This window comes from Stegastes partitus, unplaced genomic scaffold, assembly GCF_000690725.1.
Source record: "Stegastes partitus isolate 25-593 unplaced genomic scaffold, Stegastes_partitus-1.0.2 Scaffold455, whole genome shotgun sequence".
In the NCBI taxonomy this organism is placed as follows: Eukaryota; Metazoa; Chordata; class Actinopteri; family Pomacentridae; genus Stegastes; species Stegastes partitus.
In genome coordinates, this window is record NW_007578186.1 from 124,428 (window position 1) to 142,531 (window position 18,104).

Here is an 18,104-nt window from a genome sequence, read left to right on the forward strand (position 1 = left end):
AAGAAAGAAAGAAAAAGAGCCTTTTCTTGATTTTCTGTTATTAGTTTTCAGTCTGCAAAAATCTATTTTGCTTTGAAAAGTCGAGTAATATATGTGACATGTTAGCTGAATTATTGTTTAGTTATTTAGAATGATCTGTTCTTTTAAAAGTGCAATTAACACGTGTCAGGAAAACTACATAAACTGTAAAGTTAAATATGACTGTAGACAACAATCGAGCGCCTTATTTAAAACATCATTCTTTAGTTGTGTCATTTTCAATTCATCTGGGAGAAGAAAGACTTTGCAGGATCTTGTGTGTCGTCGCCAGACCATGCTGACAGAAGATGTTTGCCTGCCAACAACAGTAATCAAACTCCAAGCAGTAGTAAACAATCCCACTTAATCCTGTTAGTGGTTAAGTGTAGCTACCATGTAACAGAAGTACACAGCGGTCCGGGAGAGCCAGACCCATGGTATAAACACACGTATCTTTCTGGAGGAGCGTCTGTGGATGAATTTGGAAATTAGAGCACAGTACTCCTGGCTGACAGGTGTCATGGTGCCATTATACCACCTCTGTGACTACTTGCTAGTTTTCTTATTGTGGCAGCATCGTGTGAAAGCAATGATGCTAAACATGACTTTGTTCAAGTTCTCTGATGTGCTGTAGGCTGTAAATTGATTCTGTCTTCGAATCACTTTCTCGCATACAAAGCTTCTTAGACAACTTAAGGCACTTAAACACAGCTTTTATCAGGTGATCAATGGCTCCTCTGACCTTTGCCTGGAGTTATTGTTATGTTATTATCCTTCTCCTTTGAAAGCCATGCAGCAGAACTTTCCTCCACATCCAATAATTTTGAAAATAAACCAACACTATTCTGATTATGACTTTGCTAAAGCAGTTCACATGGTGCATTTACAAAATGGATGAGCTTGTGATCGATGTGTCATCAGACAGATTCGTGAAAACACAGGATTTCTTACAATCTAACCTTGTTGATCCCTGCCCTCTTCCAGTGCAGGTCATAGTAGGTGCCATAACTCAGCCATCTTTACCTCTGATGGGATTTTCTCCTCTGAAATGACAAGTGGATGGATTTGCAAGTTAAGAAAGCTCAGGAGCTTTATGACTCTTGCGTCACTGTCTTTAGCCCCCCCTGGGATCCCCTTACCCAGTAAGCTACTCACTACCTTCTGTTACCTGGGGAGAAAGTTGGAGCTGCTGCTTTGGTGCTTTGCCCACAGAGGAGTTCAGAAAATGCCTCAGTAGGATCTGCATTGCCACATCTTGGAGTCCATCTTTACTGCTCTCCTCCAACCATCCGTACCCGTCTGAGGGGAGCATCTCCGTACAGCAGCAGGAAGGATCCTTCATCCAGACTCAAACAACATGGGAGACAAAGACACTGTAGAGAAGTTCCTTGACAACAACCCACAGTTTGCTAAGGAGTACTACGAAAAGAAAGTCAAGGCAGATGTGATCACTGCTGCCTTCAACAACCAGGTCCAAATCAAAGACCCGGCCTCTTACAAGGATGTCACCACCATCCAGGAGGCCGAGTTCATATTCGAGCTCGTTAAGGAGATGCAGGGCAACGACCCGATGGAGAAAGGCCTGCATAAAGTTCTCCAGAGGATTGCTCTGCTCATCCAGGCAGACCGCCTCAGCTACTTTGGTTACAGGGCTCGTAACGGAACACCGGAGCTGTCCACAATCCTCTTCGACGTGACGAACAACTCTGCATTTGAGAAAAATCTGGTGAACCCCAATGTAGAGATTGTTTTCCCCACCGACATGGGAATTGTTGGATGGACTGCACACACCAAGAAACCCCAGAATGTTCCTGATGTGAAGAAGGTAAGGAAATAAAAGATTAGCTAAAAGTTGAATTAAGAAATAAATAACTTAGGCAAAAAAAGGGTAGTCAGGTTGTGTTACTGGTATAGCATCTGTCTTGTTAAAGCCCAATGGCACTGTTTGTTATCTGTGCAGATGTAGAGTGTTCCAATTCTGCCTTTTTAATCTCATTATCTCTCAGATAGCTAGAATAACTCTTGAAACTTCAGTTTTGTCTGAAGAACTTTTGCCTTAACTATAAACCAAATAATTACAATCAACATTGATTATCCTTTCTGCTTTAGTGTGACTCACACTTGTAGCTGAAACGGTAGTGTAATACTGCTGTTAATCCATTCTACAGCATGTGTGACCTTTTTTTTTTTGTTTGTTTTTACCTTCTTGAGCTTAACAACTCTCCTGTGTTTTTGATGCCGTTTTCAGAACTCTCACTTCAGTGACTTTGTGGACAAACAGACCAAATACACAACCAAATGCATGCTTACGGCTCCTCTTATGAGTGGAAAGGAACCCATCGGTGTCATCATGGCACTCAACAAACAAGGTGCTGATGAATTCTCTAAGAGCGATCAGGAGGTGAGTGGACACGGTGTTCATTTTTAAGAACAGAATTAATACTGCTGACTCAGACAGAATCAAACACTGAACTAAGAAACGATGCCAATGAAGCTGGAAAGCAAATCCACAGCAAGGGTCACAGCTTCACCTTAGCTTGCTTGGTAAAATGGCCAATTTTAGCCGACCGGCTTCCTGTCTCTGACCTGTATATTTAGAGATTTGAGTTGGTGCTCTGGGTCAACTTTATGACAGCTCAACTTATAATCCAGTTAGACATTCAGACAATTTTTCTTGGCCTCTTTGTGACACTGACGCTTGAGGTCAATCGGATGTGAAAGAAACCGCCAAGAATACGGAAAGTGAACGTGCGAATGTGATTCATAAAGCAATATGATTCTTTGCTCTTTTGTTACAGCTCTTCAATAAATATGTGAACTTTGCTGCTGTGGTTGTTCTCCAAGCGCACACTGCTTACATGTGGGACATAGAGTCCAGGAGAAGCCAGGTACAAAGATACACCAATAAATCCAAAAGCATATTATACAGAGATATTATTTTCCCAACTGCACTAAAACAATAAATGGAGGGATGCAAGAATCAAAGGCTCCTGTGATAATAAGTGTTTCCTTGCTGTAGGTGTTGCTGTGGTCTGCAAGCAAAGTTTTTGAAGAGCTCACGGATATTGAGAGGCAGTTTCACAAAGCCTTGTACACCGTGAGGACTTATATCAAATGTGAGAGATACTCTGTCGGACTTCTGGACATGACCAAAGAGAAGGTGCGTAGAAGGAAGTCCTTGTTTTTGTTTTTGTCTCTTATTACTGCAGCGCTTGTGTGTTTTCATTTGTTATTAATGGAGTGTTAGCCAACATAATTTTTGTCCTTTTATTCACCAGGAATTCTTCGATGAGTGGGCAATCAAACTCGGAGAGCAGGAGGCTTACAAGGGCCCCAAGACACCTGATGGCAGGGTAAGCCAGTGCTGGGTTTTTTATAAAAATTCACATCCACTAATTTGTCAAATTTATTTAAAACACTCTTATTACCATGCAGGAAATCAACTTCTACAAAATTATTGACTACTTGTTGGAGGACAAAGAGGAGATTAAAGTTATCCCGTAAGTGTCACGATTCACTTGAGCACTTGTCTAGATGATACAGATTTATTTACATTTTGTAAGTTGACTTATTCACGTCTCTGTAAACTCCCAGCGGCCCTCCTGCAGACCACTGGGCTCTGGTTAGTGGACTCCCATCATATGTGGCTGAGAATGGATTTGTAAGTTGCGCTTTTGTTCCTTTATGACTTGAGAGCACAGTGGAGAATATCTCCTGCCGAACAACAATTGATCCGCTCATCTCCAAATGCAATTTATTTAATTTCCCAGATCTGCAACATGATGAACGCTCCAGGAGATGAGTACTTTGCATTTCAGGTGAGACGCTTCTTCTCTAACAAATGACCACTTCAAATAAATCCACAAACATTACTGTTAATAACCAAAGTAATCTGCATAATGGATTTGATTTATTTGGCAGAAAGAAGCAGTGGATGAGACCGGATGGATGATTAAGAATGTCCTCTCCCTTCCAATTGTCAACAAAAAGGAAGAAATTGTTGGTGTTGCCACTTTTTTCAACAGAAGAGATGGCAAACCATTCGATGAGAACGATGAACAAATTACAGAAGTACGCAGAACTGTGTCTATCTATAGCTCTTTCGCTGTCTTACCATTTAAATCTCACAAAATTCAACAATTAAAATTCCGTAAATTTACATTAATTTACAGGAATGTACAATTTCAAAAGAACTTATCTTGTTAATTGCATCTTTTATTATGTATTTGTCATTTCCCTATATTAGATAGTCTGTGGAAGAATATATTAATAATTGAAGCTGAATTTAAACGGTCTTGTTTTCTCCACGTCACAGGCTCTGACACAGTTCCTCGGCTGGTCCACTCTAAACAGCGACACATACGACAAGCTGAACAGGACAGAGTGGGGGAAAGAAATTTCCCAGGAAATGCTCATGTACCAGACAAAGGCCACACTAAGTGATGTGCAGACTATTCTGGTGAGCTGCTGCCCCACTTTACTGATGTTAATCCAGCCAGATTGAAAACAAATTAGTCCGTCAAACTTCCTTGAAACTCTCATTTCCCCACAGAACACTCAAGATAAGTTTGGTTCTGCACCAGAGGACTGCGACCAGAAGGAGATGTACAAGCTGCTGGTAGGCAACACTGTGTTTTTCTGCCAGTGATGTGTTGAGTTTTCTTTTTTTACAAGTCTGGACTGTTTGATGTGCCATCCTGACTGAATGGACTGTGTTTCCAACGTGCAGAGAACCACTATCCCTGAAGCCAAGTCGGTGGAGCTGCTTGAATTCCGCTTCAGTGACTTTCCTTTGTCGGAGCATGACCTCATCAAGTGTGGTATTCGCTGCTTCTTTGAAATGGGGGTGGTGGAGAAGTTCAAAGTCCCAGCAGAGGTACTGTATAGTCAGAAAACCTGGCTGGAGTCACCACACTCCCCCCTGCCTGCCTGCCAGCACACTACCTCTGAAACACATGTTGAAGGACTGCATGTTTAAAACAACTGAGTCTTTTTCTTAAACAGCTGTTTTTGTTTTTCCACCTTTGTCTTGCAGATCCTGACAAGGTGGATGTACACTGTTCGAAAGGGATACCGCGACATCACATACCACAACTGGAGACACGGCTTCAACGTTGGACAAACCATGTTCGCTCTGCTGCTAGTGCGTCTCAGTCATCATTGTAATAATTGTATTTTCTTACTTGTAGGAATCTCAGTGAAGTTTAACAAAGGGTTGTCTGCTCCGCCCCTTCAACAGACAGGTAAACTGAAGAAGTATTACTCTGATCTCGACGCCTTCGCCATGGTTGCTGCTGGATTTTGCCACGACATCGACCACAGAGGAACCAACAATCTCTACCAGACAAAGTAAGCTGTTTGTGGATATTTTCAGATGACATCTGTGACAAACTGATGGAGAGAAACTGAATTACACACTAGAAAACTTGTTTTTTTTCATGGTCGTCTCTTGTAGGAGCGCATCCCCACTGGCAAAACTTCACAGCACCTCAGTGATGGAGCGGCATCACTTGGAGTACAGTAAAACACTGATGGAGGATGAGGTGGGTCCTTATGTGCTGTTATGTCATCATGGTTGTCACACTGCGCTGTATCTAGTTACATTTTTTCGGTAACCTGTTCTTCTAATCTCGTTTGCAGAACCTGAACATCTTTCAAAACCTTCAAAAGCGTCAGTTTGAAACAGTGCAGCATCTGTTTGAAGTTTGCATCATTGCCACTGATCTTGCCCTCTATTTCAAGTAAGGAGTGTCAGGTTTACTGAGAGTCTGTTATGTTTGACATTCACCTTTGGTATTTTAATGCATAATATTTCCTAAATGACTTTAAAAAAAAAAAAAGTCTGACAGCTTCCTCGTCTTGCAGGAAGCGAACAATGTTCCAAAAAATAGTAGAATCAATGGAGGGGATTCCAGACGAGAAAGAGAAAATCGGCTACGTCTCCAACAACCCAACCAGGAAGGAAATTATCATGTAAATACATCATTTATCTCGAGGCCACTTTTCTTAATTGTTGTTAATCTGTCTTAACGCTCTGGCCTTCAGTCAAAACATTCTTCAGCACCGTTGTGTTTTCCACAGGGCAATGATGATGACAGCTTGCGATCTGTCAGCCATTACAAAGCCATGGGAGGTTCAGAGCAAGGTGCGTTCCCTTCTTCAAGTTTGAAACATGATCACAAACAAAAAAAAATACTCATTCAAGCATCGTTCTGTTTGGCTTATAGGTCGCGCTGATGGTGGCCGCAGAATTTTGGGAGCAGGGAGATCTCGAGAGGACAGTTCTTGAGCAACAGCCAATTGTAAGAGAGATTTCTCTGGGGGGTTTTTTTGCATTATGTACCTGCACTGTATATTTGATCATGAAGTCACAACAGTAATCATCATCTCCTGCTTCTTCTTCTTCTTCTTTAAGCCAATGATGGACAGAAATCATGCTGATGAGCTCCCCAAGATGCAGTGTGGTTTCATCGACTTTGTTTGCTCCTTTGTGTACAAGGTTACCGAAATATACAACTAAAACATTTATTATTTTTAATAAATGCATGTGTTGCTTTCTTTACAATGAACTTTCTCACGTCTTATTTGTCCGCCTGTTGTTTGCAGGAGTTTTCTCGTTTCCACACAGAGATCAGCCCCATGTTTGAGGGGCTGAATATCAACAGGGGAGAATGGAGAGCCCTCGCAGACGTCCACGAGGCCAAGATGAAGGCCATCGAAGACGAGAAGAAAAGACTGGAAGGTGGAAACGAAGAAGGTGAGCGCTGATGTTGAAAATCCCTCCTGCTCGGTGTGCGTTTGCATCGCTGCCTGTCTCTCACTGTCTTTCTCTTTTGGTCCTTTCACAGGTCAAGATGGCGGGAAGTCAAAGACATGCATCATCTGCTAGAACAACAACGCCACCGAAGCATTTATGGATGTTCGTCTGGATGTGTATTTGTACAGTGTGTGTATGTGTTCACAGATGAGGGAATTCTGATGTGCAAAATCCATAAATTGTTGTTTTTATATGCTGTGCAATTTTGATCATCTATCCTCTGATACAGAAAGCTATCTTACTGGCACTATTGAGTATATACAATTTGTATGCAGTACTATGGAAACAGTAAATATGCATTATTCTTGTATATTTAAAAAAAAACACCTTAATTGTATCTTTATGAAGATGTGTATTTTATTATAAATATTTAAAATGACAAAAATATTTAAAATGAAGAAAAAAAACACCTTAATTGTATCTTTATGAAGATGTGTATTTTATTATAAATATTTAAAATGACAATAATATGAGGATGTTTAGCTACATTCTTTGGCTTTGGACATGATGTGAATGGAAACACTAGCCTGTACATATGATACAGTGTAAGATGCATGGATATATCTAACTATTTTTCAAATATTGTTGAAGTTTATTTTTTGAAACTTTGTTGAAGGAATGTAAGCAACATCACCAGCTGCTTTTTAAAGAAAATTATAAGCAGTGTTTTGAAAATTTCAAGCATATGTCAGTGGCAAATGGGTGAGACATGTAAGAAGATTTGACTGAATTGGATTTGGTTATAAGCCAGGTCGAGGCCCAAGGCTTTCCATTTTAAGTCCCCTGCTTACATAAAGTAAAAATACTGCCGCTCTGCTCATAAGTCAGCAGGTCGAAGGTGCGTAAGTATTTACAGGAAGGTGTCATGTGAAAACACTTTGAAGCACACGCAGTCATTATTTATAGAAAAGAGACCTGGTTTTAAAACAGCCTCTAAATCATGTAATTATGTTGTGACTTAAAGTTGAAATTAAGAGTTTGTTTGCTTTCGACAGAACTTTGAATCTCAATGAATGCAGCCATTGCAATGGAATTTGACTGTATCATGTAAGCGTAGTTTCAAAGGCATTTAAATGTGCAATAGCAACATGTGTAAAGCATAAACAATGTAAATAAAATATATTTTCAAATCATACTTGTTTTGTGCTTTTTTTTAGCTAGTTTGCAAAGCAGAATTCTGGAATTTGATGTAAGGAAAAACATTAATTTGGGGATTTACTTCAGCTGTGGTATCAATGTTATGATGGGACGTTGTTAAGTAGAAAGGCTGTGTTGATCATAGCGGCCTCCCTGACCCACATGGCTTTGTGTAAAGTGTATTTAGGACTGAGATGAGCTAAAGAAGGGTTTAGAACAACAGGACTGACCAAACAGTTCACCTTTTAATGAGCTGCTAACAAGCTTAGAGGAGACCTGTGTTACTGTTTTAGAACTGGTTTCTGCTTTTGGCATTCACATAGTCATTCAGTAAACAATTGCATCCACTATTTTTATGACACGTGTTGCGTTTTTTCACCATTCTGTGCTGCTGAAAGTATACATTCTTAGTTGTGCGGTTTGACCTTTGACCTTTTTAAGCATGTTGTCTGACCTCAGTTGGGAAGGCACTGAGCTAAAGAGCTAAAGTTTGAAAACAAATCTCTGCTTGTTAAGTTGAAGCATTTAAATGGAGGTTTAAATTACACTCTGGCTGCAAAATCTGCTCTGAACAAGAAAGCAAAATGTAGTATTGCCCTGCACTGACTGTGAATTACTCTGTGTCGGGTAATTATTATAATGTTGTGTTACGTACATTTAGGAAGATATTGCCATGCGTCTCTGGAGTAAGTGATGATCCAGGTCGTATGATTGGCACATGCAGGTGACTGGCAGGTCGCATGGAAGCTTCATAGTTCTTGCAATAAGCAGAGAGCATCTCATTTACAAAAGTCTGGCATAACGTCATAGAAGGTAAGCCTGCTTTGTGGACTGACCTCAAGAGTTTGTCCACAGGTCAACCTGCAACACAGGCCTGTTCGCTCAGTTTGTTCAAGGCTTCAGCAGGAGGAAGGCGGCCCTCTTTATTTTTTAGCTAAATTTCAATTTCATTTGTCAGATATGAGTAGTTTTGTTGAATGATGTGATTATTATTTGCAGTGATCTAAAATGCTATCAAGTGTACAGAGAAAACAAGAAAGGAATTCATGAAATTTTTCACAAGCTCTTGTTCTTTAACTGAAAATCTAAGTGAGAGAATTTTAAAGAGCTCTTTCATCAATCCACCTCTGACAGCTATCTACCTTGGCTCCACATTTCCCTCTAGTGGTGAAATCCGCTCATCAGTGAAGACTGCCTGACCGAATGGCTGCAACTTAAAAACCTACCACAACTTTATTGTTTGCACATGAAACACGTTTGTTTTTGATGGCAGTATGTTTGAGGTGTTGAGGCACATCAGTGAAGCCACTCATTTTACTAGATACATGTATTTGTTACAGGAATCTGGTCCCAAAATTCCACTGAAAGGGACAAACACCGGCCTCACTGTGGTCATACAGTTGCTGGAGAGTCTGTCCTCTATTCCAGAGATGAATGGTGACATTTATGAAGCACAGACACTACCCATCATCTCGCAGCACAACAATCATATCCAGTGTTCTCTATTCAGTCCAACAGCGGCTCATGACAAAATACATTTGTTATTTTGTGTGCCTTCCAGCTTCTCCACATTTCCCATGTTTCGTTCCTCTTCGACGAAGAAGAAGCAGTCCAAGAGCTTCATTCTTTCGCCTAAAACTGAACATCAGAACACTGAAAAACCCCAGAGCGTGACCATGCTCTTCTAAATGCCCTGCTTTCATTGTTACAGGCAAAATTACATTATCATGGTAAACAGGCACTGGGTATCAAATGGTGTAATCACATCAGGGACAGAGAGACTAGAGGTCCAGAGCAGCACGTATTTACTTAGAGACCTTTTAAAAAGCCCTGCACATGTGTCTTCCCAGAAGGTTGTGACGCATGCAGGCTCCCAGACAGAGTGAGTAAACATATTAATCTTAAAACTCTGGAGGGATCTGAGAAATTGGATGGTGAATAGGAAGACCTTATAGGGCTCCCAGGGGACCCTGCTGCACATAGTCATGCCAGGAACAGAGGAAAGGCATGATGCAATAAAACTGTGAAACTAATGTTTTGCAGCAGTAAAGCATTAAAAAGGAAGTGCAAGGAATGGCAGTGGTTTGTTTAAACGTGGCTTTAAAATAAACAAGATTATCTGCAGGAAAAAAAGAAGAGCCTGCATTAACCTGCCCATTGTGAGAGAGATGTTCGAGGGGGATGGGGCTCATCTGACTGAAGCAGAGCAGATGTCAGGGTGATAGGAGGGCTTCCCCACACCCCTCCATCACAGGTCAGAAACATTCTGCATCCTGCAGTCGCCATGGAAACCGCGCACAAACCAGGAAATACACCCCCAAATGTGCACATTTCTGTGACTGTTCAGCACAAAGCACTGGAGTTTCATGACATTAACGCGTGCAGGCTGGGTAACGGCAGGATTTTTCGGCAAGATGAGCCAATATTGCAGCTACACTTCCATCATTCCAGTAACATTTCGGCGGGTCTCCCACCCCGCTTCCCGCATAGAAAGCTCGTGTGCGTCTGCGCCATAGCAGGCAATCTGCTGGCTAATGTCAGTTCTTCTTTTTTTTCTCCAGCTGATTCACGAGAAATTACACAATTCCGTTGCCTATTGGGTGGAATCCTCCAGGAGGTTGACACGGAGAGAGTGGCGTTTGCTGAAATCATAGGCGTGGTTTTGGATGGAGATGCTCCGTCTGCTCCCGCTGGGATCCCCACCTGCCCTCACACCGCGTCTGTCACCGAGCCAGCTGGTATTTTCCTGAGCGTCAGCAACCACAACAGGCATTTAATTAGATTTTTATTCTTGTCACAGAGGATATAGATTTTTTTTTTCCTCCTTCGTCTGGGGTGTAGTGTAATTACAGCCGTGTGGACGCGCGCCCGGTTTAATCACCTCCAGAGCGGCGGAGGCGCACGGCACTTGGCGGAGATAAACAAGAGCGGACGGCACGTCGCTTGGCCTCCAGGCAGCAGCGGCGGCAGCAGCAGCAGCGGTGGGAGAGGAACCACAGCGGAGACCCTGGTTCATGTGCAGGGCTGTTCGACGCGCAAGTCGTGCCCGCAGCGGTTCGCGAGGATGGAAAATACACGCAAGATGCCCAGAAGATCGCCCTGGCTTGGCTTACTTGTGGTGGCGTCAGTTTTACTTTTAGTGGACAGCAAGAAAGCCAGGCCTCGCTGTCCCCAGTCATGTACATGTACCAAAGATAACGCTTTGTGCGAGAGCGCAGGACTGATCCCTCGCAGCTTCCCCTCTGATGTCATATCACTGTAAGTTATATTTATTATTATTTTCTCATCATAGAATCCAAACCGGTGTTTTCCATTGCAGTGATGTATGTAAAAAAAAACATATGAAGCTCTATGTGCTGGTTAAAGATCAGGATTTTTCTCTTGCTGCATATCCAAGGAATAAGACTGCAATAACTGTACGCATGAGACAGTCCAGGCTTTGAAGCTGTGTGTGTGTGTGTTACTGTCGTGTTTTCCTCCCACAGATCATTCGTCAAGTCTGAATTCACTGAAATCCCGAAAGAGAGCTTCATCCACACGCCTGCCCTGCACCTCCTGTGAGAAATCTGGTTTTGTTCTCCAGTCTTTGTTGCATGCTGTCAGTCCCCATTGAAGTGATCAACGCCATGTTTAAGACATTTCCCTTCTACTGATGCTGCACATTGTAACAGAAGGGGTGTTGCTGTGGCCATTGATTGGACTGGAGAGCTTAAACACAAAAAGAAAAATGGGATGAAATTACCTTTGTAAATGATTTCCCAACATGCCTTTTTCATATCATGGTAATCTTCTCTGCTGAGCATTCATCCAACCCCTGTCTTAGAATGCAGATCTGTGTATATTGTGAATCAGGTTTGATTTCAGAGTGAGATTTATTTATGGGTATTTCCTCCTTTTGAAGAGGGAATCCCCTCCACTCCTGTCTCAGGGGGTGTAGTGTGTCCTTAAAGAAAACATGTCAAACACAACATCGATCCTCATCTTTGAAGTGTTTGGGCTTCTGTTAAGATCATTCGGTCAGACAGGTCAGTTTTGTGGGCTTGTTATGATCCACTTGGTAACAATAGAATATTAACTTGAGATCCCTCTGCACAGCCTCTTCACAGCCAACAACCTGGAGTCTATAAACGAGGATGCTTTCCTCGGTCTTCCTCATCTAGAGTATCTGTGAGTAGATGACAGAAATGAATCCTGGAAGCTTTTTCTTACATCTACAAGACTGCCTCCTTTTTGAGTCTTATGCATTTTCCCCCAATGCCTTTTTCAGATTCATTGAAAACAACCAAATCAAGTCGATATCACCACATGCTTTCCGTGGACTCAAAACCTTAGTGCATCTGTAAGTACATTATATTTTAAATTCCTTTTGCAGATCTTATTGGTCAGAAATAGTACCAACAATTAAGGGTGTTGTTTTTCTGTGCTTGAAATATTCATGATCTCTTTGTCGAAACAGAATCTAATGAAGCTCTCTGTTATGTGCATCATGAGACACTGTTGTAATCTGTGTGCAGGTGCAGGCAGGCACTGTTCTGATGAAATGCCGAAAAAGTTTATTGCACAACTTGTATTGCCACATAGATATCTCTCCCAACAGTGTGCAGCTGTTAATATGACTGGAAAGCAAATCCTGTCAATGTCAAGCTCCACTGAACGCCTACGATATTTACTGACAGATTTAGCAGCAAATTCTCTTAAATTCTTCACTGATGCCAACAAAACTTTACTTAATTTTAGACAGACAAGGTACAATCAAACACAAGATGCCACATCAACCTTCTCAATAGTGAGGTCTACTCTTTCCCTCGTTTTTTGGTTGCAGGGAAAGCCGTAAAATGGCTGAGGAGGCAGTGCTAAAAATAGCTTAACGTTTCCTCAAACTCACAATAAGCAATGTTCCTGCCTTTACCCTTAAGGGTGGCGACGTGCGCCCAAGCAGCTTACCAGCTAACTCCATATCCTCCTGTACAGAAATACTGCATCACCATAAAACATTTAGATGTCATAAAGAACTACAAGTTTCTCTTCTCACATTTAAACAGAAGAATATGCGTATGGTATGAATTTAATTCTGTGAATAGGGAACTACAGTGGGAAGTGTGCTTTGAATCACTGATGAAACCAGAACAATAAGCAGCATGTTTCCCTTTTCCCTCTTTCTCAGGAGTCTTGCCTACAATAATCTCGAGACTCTGCCCAAAGATTTGTTCAAGGGTCTTGAGGCCTTGACAAAAGTGTAAGTATGAATTTTACTCTTACCAAACAAAGAGATGAGTTGCATTAGTTTACATAACCTGTAATGCATCCAACTGTGATCCATTGTAGGTTTTTTTTCCCGTACGGTCTTCTATATATAGAACACTGTATCATTATTCTACTTCAGCCAAGGATTGACAAATGTGTGGGCAGCTGGCGCTTTTAACACCATTAAAATTACATGCGGCAGGGAGGAAGAGAGATGGTTTGCAATCTATCACCCACTGAAGAAGTTCAGTTCTCCTTTATAGTCCCTCTTAATGATAATGACAGCACAGAGCGAAGCTGTGAGGACCAAAGAGCAAAGTTTGCAGTCACACTTCAGGGACTGTGAGAATTAAATCCATTCAGAAAGCGCGCTTTTAAACAGTAGTTTGGCTGTTTTTCTTCTGTCAGAGACTTGCGGGGGAACCAGTTCACATGTGACTGTAAGCTGAAGTGGCTGGTGGAGTGGATATACAGCACCAATGCTACGGTGGATCAGATTTACTGCAAAGGCCCGGCCTCGCAGCTGGACAAGAAGATCAACGATCTGGTGCCACAGTCCTTCGACTGCATCACAACAGGTGGAGCGCGAAACAGGCGGCTGTTTTCATTTAACTTTACTTTCTCACAGTGATCAAAGCTGCTCTGGATCGTTTTGATGTTAGTTCAAGTGTGCTATTTCTCCTCTCACAGAGTTTGCTTCCTATCAGTCCCTGAAGTTTGAATCCATATCGGTGGAAGCGTTTTCTTTCAGGAATGACCAGTATGTGGTGTTTGCACAGCCATTTATTGGGAAGTGCAGCTTCTTGGAGTGGGATCACGTGGAGATGGTCTTCAGAAACTTTGATGATATTGACAGTGAGTTGAAGTGATTTCAAATATCCTCCGATGTTGTTGTCAGTGAGCTTTTAGAGTTTTCGAGACAGGCTGAGATTAGTTGAGGAACCACTAGATGGAGACAAGAATCTAAGACAAAGTGAAGTTGTATTTTTTTGTTTTTATCCTTATATTCTCTCTACCAGGCACATCCACAGTGATCTGCAAACCTCTGGTCATCGACAACCAGCTCTTTGTTATCGTGGCTCAGCTGTTTGGTGGCTCACACATCTACAAGCGTGACACCTCTGCCAACAAATTCATCAAGCTCCAAGGCATTGACATCCTGAGGATCCGCAAACCAAATGACGTTGAAACATTCCGCATCGATGGAGAGTCTTTCTTTGTCATAGCAGACAGTTCCAAGGCTGGGTCCACCACAATCTACAAGTGGAATGGCAATGGCTTCTATTCTCATCAGTCTCTTCACCCCTGGTACCGGGACACGGATGTGGAGTACATGGAGATCTCCTCCAAACCTCACCTGATCCTGTCCAGCAGCTCCCAGAGGCCGGTCATTTACCAGTGGAACAAGAGCACCAAGCTGTTCGACAGACGCACCGACATCCCAGAGATGGAGGATGTGTACGCCGTAAAGCATTTCCAGGTCAAATCCGACCTCTTCATCTGCCTGACGCGCTTCATTGGGGACTCCAAAGTGATGCGCTGGGACGGGGCCCTCTTTAGAGAGATGCAGACCATGCCATCTCGAGGCTCCATGGTGTTCCAGCCCTTCGCTGTGGGCAGCTGGCAGTATGCCATCCTGGGCAGCGATTACTCTTTCACCCAGGTGTACCGCTGGGATGCCAAGGAGGACCAGTTTGTTCGTTTCCAGGAGCTGAACATCCAGGCGCCGAGGGCCTTCTCTCCAGTTTCCATAGACAACCGTCAGTTCTTGCTAGCCTCCAGTTTCAAAGGGAAAACTCAGATCTATGAGCACCTGGTCATCGATCTGAGCAACTGAGCAGTTATTTCTTTCTTGGCTGATTGGTTGTTTGGTTATTTTAGTGTTTTTCTTTGTCTAAAGAAGGCTGTTGCAGCAGATACAGTGCTGAACAACTGATAAAGTGTTGATCCTAGCTTGAGAAAGGCAGGCATTACTCCTACTCATTTTTAAAATCTTCCATTGAGATCAGTGCACGATAAGCTTAAAGACAAATGCATCCATCTCGACCAAATCTATTTGTCCGAGATGCATGCTGAGTTCAATGTACGCATCTCAAGTTAGGATTAAACCCAACATGTTGTCAAGTCATTAATGCATGACCAGGGCCTGACACAGGCTGTCCCATCCTGATTAATGCAACATCTACGTTCATTAATCCATCAAATCTAACACCGACCAGTAAAGTTTTTCCGTGTTCAGCCTTTCATGTCACAATGTTTATACATTTGTAATCTCATATATTTATCTACAGAAAGTAATAATAGAATTGTACTTTTTAACCTATTAACATGTTTAACTGAAGAAATCTGCCAAAATGAAATGTTTACACTTTTCTGTCTTTCCATTTGTATGCTTAAAGATTTGTAAATGAAGCTTTTGTAAGTCTAAGAGGGACCATGGCTGTTGGATACATTTGTTACAGAGAATGATTTAAAATTATGCTCATAATTTGAAAAATATAAACAAATGTTGTGTGAGAGTCTACCTGTATATCCCTGCAACCTGCATTTTTATTGTTAATGGTTTGTACAATGTTTAAAAAGTATTGAAAATACAGTTTTTCTTAACTGGGAACTATTTTCAAACGCTTTAGGGAACTGAAATGAAAAAAAATGAGGATATTGTTCATCATGCTTTACCTTTTGGCTAACATGTATGCAAAATACATCAACTGTGTCATGATTAGGACTAATATCATGCTATTTAGAGTCAATAAAGGCTATCATTTCATCTGAGCTCCCTGCTGGCGCTGCATAGCATGACATGGCTTCAGTGTGACATCCTGGTCCTCTAAGCAAAACAACACACCCGAACGAGCGCATTTACGTCATTAATTAAAGGAAAATCGTCTCCAAGTTAGCTGTGCGGTTACAACAGACATGAGAAATAAACTAACATAAATACAAACAAATAAAATCCTTTTTATTTTCTCCAACAAAGTGCACGCCTCAAATCTACAAAGCAGCACATTACAATGTAATGGAATAAATACAATAAAATCCGCTGAATTTAAAAAAAAAAAAAAAAAAAAAAAAAACACAAGCAAGGAGATACACAAGTACCTGCACAATCACACTGGTGGCAGGAATAAATTCGGCTCTTTAGAAAGACTCTGCGAGAAAAACTGCACTTTCGTGGTAATCGTTTGACTTTTCATGCATCTGCAGTCCTTTGGATAAAGACATCCCGTCCGTTGCTTTCTAAAGTAAACCAATTTAACCCCTGCTGTTTTTTGTAATTGAGGACTACCAAACTAACATGAAAGGAATACAGGTGCATACTCTCATGTTCATACACGTCACCCTGGAAAACTTGTGCAATTGCAGCAGGACCTCCAAAATCACCAACCTACTGCTGAGAGAAAATAAAGTGAACACGTTTTTTTTTCAGTTTTAACTGAAGTTACTACTCAAGTCTATGTGGTGCAACTTAGTGTTTTTTTTTTCCATAGGCAAAAAAATATAACATAAAAGGCAAGGGAGCACATCCCTCAATATTCCACAAAATAATTTAGTGCTCTTTAAATAAAATTGAAAACACTATTTTCATATGGTGGCTCTTAAAAAAAAAAAAATTAAAAAAAAAAAAAAAAAACCTCACAGACCGAAAGAATAATGCTCTAAGAGACATCAATTATATTAGGAAAGAACTCAAATCCCATGAAAAAAGACAGTATTGACAATTAAATTCTGTACAGAACGTAAAATCAATATACAATACAGTACCTGCAGATGTTATGCATACAGTACAATTCTCTTTTTACATAGTTTTAGTATGGACTCCAGCCTGATCTATATACTGACTTAACACAGGTGGAAAAGCGGCTATTTTAGCTTACAGTAATTTTAATGGTTATTCAGCGAGGAGAGTAGATCTTGTAGTAGGCGTTTTAGAAAAAGAGACTGAAAACATTATTGCAGGATGGTCATCTTCAGTTGCATACTGCATGTTACATGAATGTGTCCTCTGACATGGAGCAGCGGGCTGATGAGAGAGACAGAGGGCCGGACGGAAGAAAGAAAAGAGGGGGTTCGCTGTTTTTGCTATCTCTCCGTCACAGAGGTTAAACCTTGCGATATCTCTCTGATCCACTACCCTGTACAGTACATTCGTGGCCAGTATTGCACGTTACCAGCCGAGTCCACCCTGATTCTGCGTGGTGAGGACCTTCAGTGCTGAATTTTTGTCCTGTAAGTCAACACTAATCCAGTGAAGAGATGAGACTGTAACCAGAGCTCACCAAAAGACTGACTGGGACTCCATCTGCCGTCACAGTTTGAGCTCATTGGCAATTTTGCAGGCGATATTCTTAAAGGCGATGGACGTGCCCGATATCCTCTTGAAGCGCACGCCGTTGAGTGAAAGGCGGGGCAGCTTGCACACCTCCATCTCCCATTGGACCAGATTGTCCTGGCGAGCGTCACCGTGGACACAGAAAAGCAGGAAGCGTTCACGCTGCTCGTAGTCGCAGCTGTTGGCGTCCAGAACTTTCCTGATCTCCCTCATCATCTCGGCGGGCTCCATGGACGAGGTGGTCTTCATGCTCCAGGTGAAACGCAGCGAGCGAGGCTTGGAGTCCCGACCGCCGTCCTCCTTAGTGTCGCCGGATGCGCTCCTGAAATGCAAGAGGGGGGAAAAAAGACAGGCAGAGAGAAAGAGCAGAGACGGGGAAAGACGTTGAAGGAGGCAGAGATTGGTTACTTTGAGAAATCCACATCTCGATCAAATTCTCACCTTGGTGTTTCTGTCCTGGCACTGGCCTCTCCCTCACTAGGCACCCTGAAATAAACCAGGAATAGACTTGTTATTCCCATGAGCCGATGTCAACATGGGTCCCCCACCCGCTAC

General features: G+C 42.0%; 4 protein-coding genes across 8 annotated transcripts in view; 2 read left to right on the forward strand and 2 right to left on the reverse strand.

Annotated features, from left to right (window-relative positions):
* Positions 1-4,042, reverse strand: part of myofl (myoferlin like) — a 36,069-nt gene extending 32,027 nt beyond the window's left edge. For both annotated transcript variants that reach the window (XM_008286439.1, XM_008286438.1), the window contains exon 1: positions 4,032-4,042. The gene's annotated coding sequence lies outside the window, so the exon portion shown is untranslated. The remainder of the gene's footprint in view (positions 1-4,031) is intronic.
* Positions 1,376-7,133, forward strand: LOC103360614 (cone cGMP-specific 3',5'-cyclic phosphodiesterase subunit alpha'-like). Its single transcript, XM_008286436.1, has 22 exons — positions 1,376-1,843; positions 2,267-2,419; positions 2,817-2,906; positions 3,038-3,178; positions 3,297-3,371; positions 3,454-3,518; positions 3,613-3,679; positions 3,789-3,836; positions 3,940-4,089; positions 4,334-4,477; positions 4,571-4,636; positions 4,748-4,894; positions 5,054-5,161; positions 5,258-5,367; positions 5,474-5,561; positions 5,659-5,759; positions 5,884-5,991; positions 6,100-6,163; positions 6,246-6,320; positions 6,434-6,517; positions 6,625-6,775; positions 6,867-7,133. The coding sequence occupies exons 1-22, from the start codon at positions 1,376-1,378 to the stop codon at positions 6,905-6,907; spliced, it is 2,544 nt and encodes an 847-aa protein (XP_008284658.1). The 3' UTR covers positions 6,908-7,133.
* A 3,410-nt stretch (positions 7,134-10,543) lies between these two features.
* LOC103360621 (leucine-rich glioma-inactivated protein 1-like) lies at positions 10,544-15,991 on the forward strand. The gene is made up of 8 exons (XM_008286447.1): positions 10,544-11,230; positions 11,458-11,529; positions 12,068-12,139; positions 12,240-12,311; positions 13,137-13,208; positions 13,625-13,794; positions 13,907-14,071; positions 14,236-15,991. Exons 1-8 carry the CDS (start codon positions 11,037-11,039, stop codon positions 15,051-15,053), a joined length of 1,635 nt encoding a protein of 544 aa, XP_008284669.1. The 5' UTR covers positions 10,544-11,036; the 3' UTR covers positions 15,054-15,991.
* Positions 15,992-16,157: 166 nt separating this feature from the next.
* The window catches only part of LOC103360620 (serine/threonine-protein kinase MARK1), a 32,164-nt gene continuing 30,217 nt past the window's right edge, over positions 16,158-18,104 (reverse strand). For all 4 annotated transcript variants that reach the window (XM_008286446.1, XM_008286445.1, XM_008286444.1 and 1 more), the window contains 2 exons: positions 17,991-18,035; positions 16,158-17,871 (listed from right to left, as the gene is read on the reverse strand). In XM_008286446.1, coding sequence (XP_008284668.1) covers positions 17,526-17,871; positions 17,991-18,035 — 391 coding nt within the window. In that variant the 3' untranslated portion in view covers positions 16,158-17,525. The remainder of the gene's footprint in view (positions 17,872-17,990; positions 18,036-18,104) is intronic.

What these genes read in the sequence shown, in the direction of transcription:
- LOC103360621 (XM_008286447.1), top strand. Translation starts at nt 11,037, where the DNA reads ATGGAAAATACACGCAAGATGCCCAGAAGATCGCCCTGGCTTGGCTTA. An exon ending in ACGCCTGCCCTGCACCTCCT is followed by an intron (nt 11,530 to 12,067) that starts GTGAGAAATCTG and finishes CCCTCTGCACAG; the next exon opens with CCTCTTCACAGCCAACAACC. An exon ending in CTTCCTCATCTAGAGTATCT is followed by an intron (nt 12,140 to 12,239) that starts GTGAGTAGATGA and finishes TGCCTTTTTCAG; the next exon opens with ATTCATTGAAAACAACCAAA.
- LOC103360614 (XM_008286436.1), top strand. Translation starts at nt 1,376, where the DNA reads ATGGGAGACAAAGACACTGTAGAGAAGTTCCTTGACAACAACCCACAG. An exon ending in ACGATGAACAAATTACAGAA is followed by an intron (nt 4,090 to 4,333) that starts GTACGCAGAACT and finishes TCCACGTCACAG; the next exon opens with GCTCTGACACAGTTCCTCGG. An exon ending in AGTTCAAAGTCCCAGCAGAG is followed by an intron (nt 4,895 to 5,053) that starts GTACTGTATAGT and finishes TTTGTCTTGCAG; the next exon opens with ATCCTGACAAGGTGGATGTA.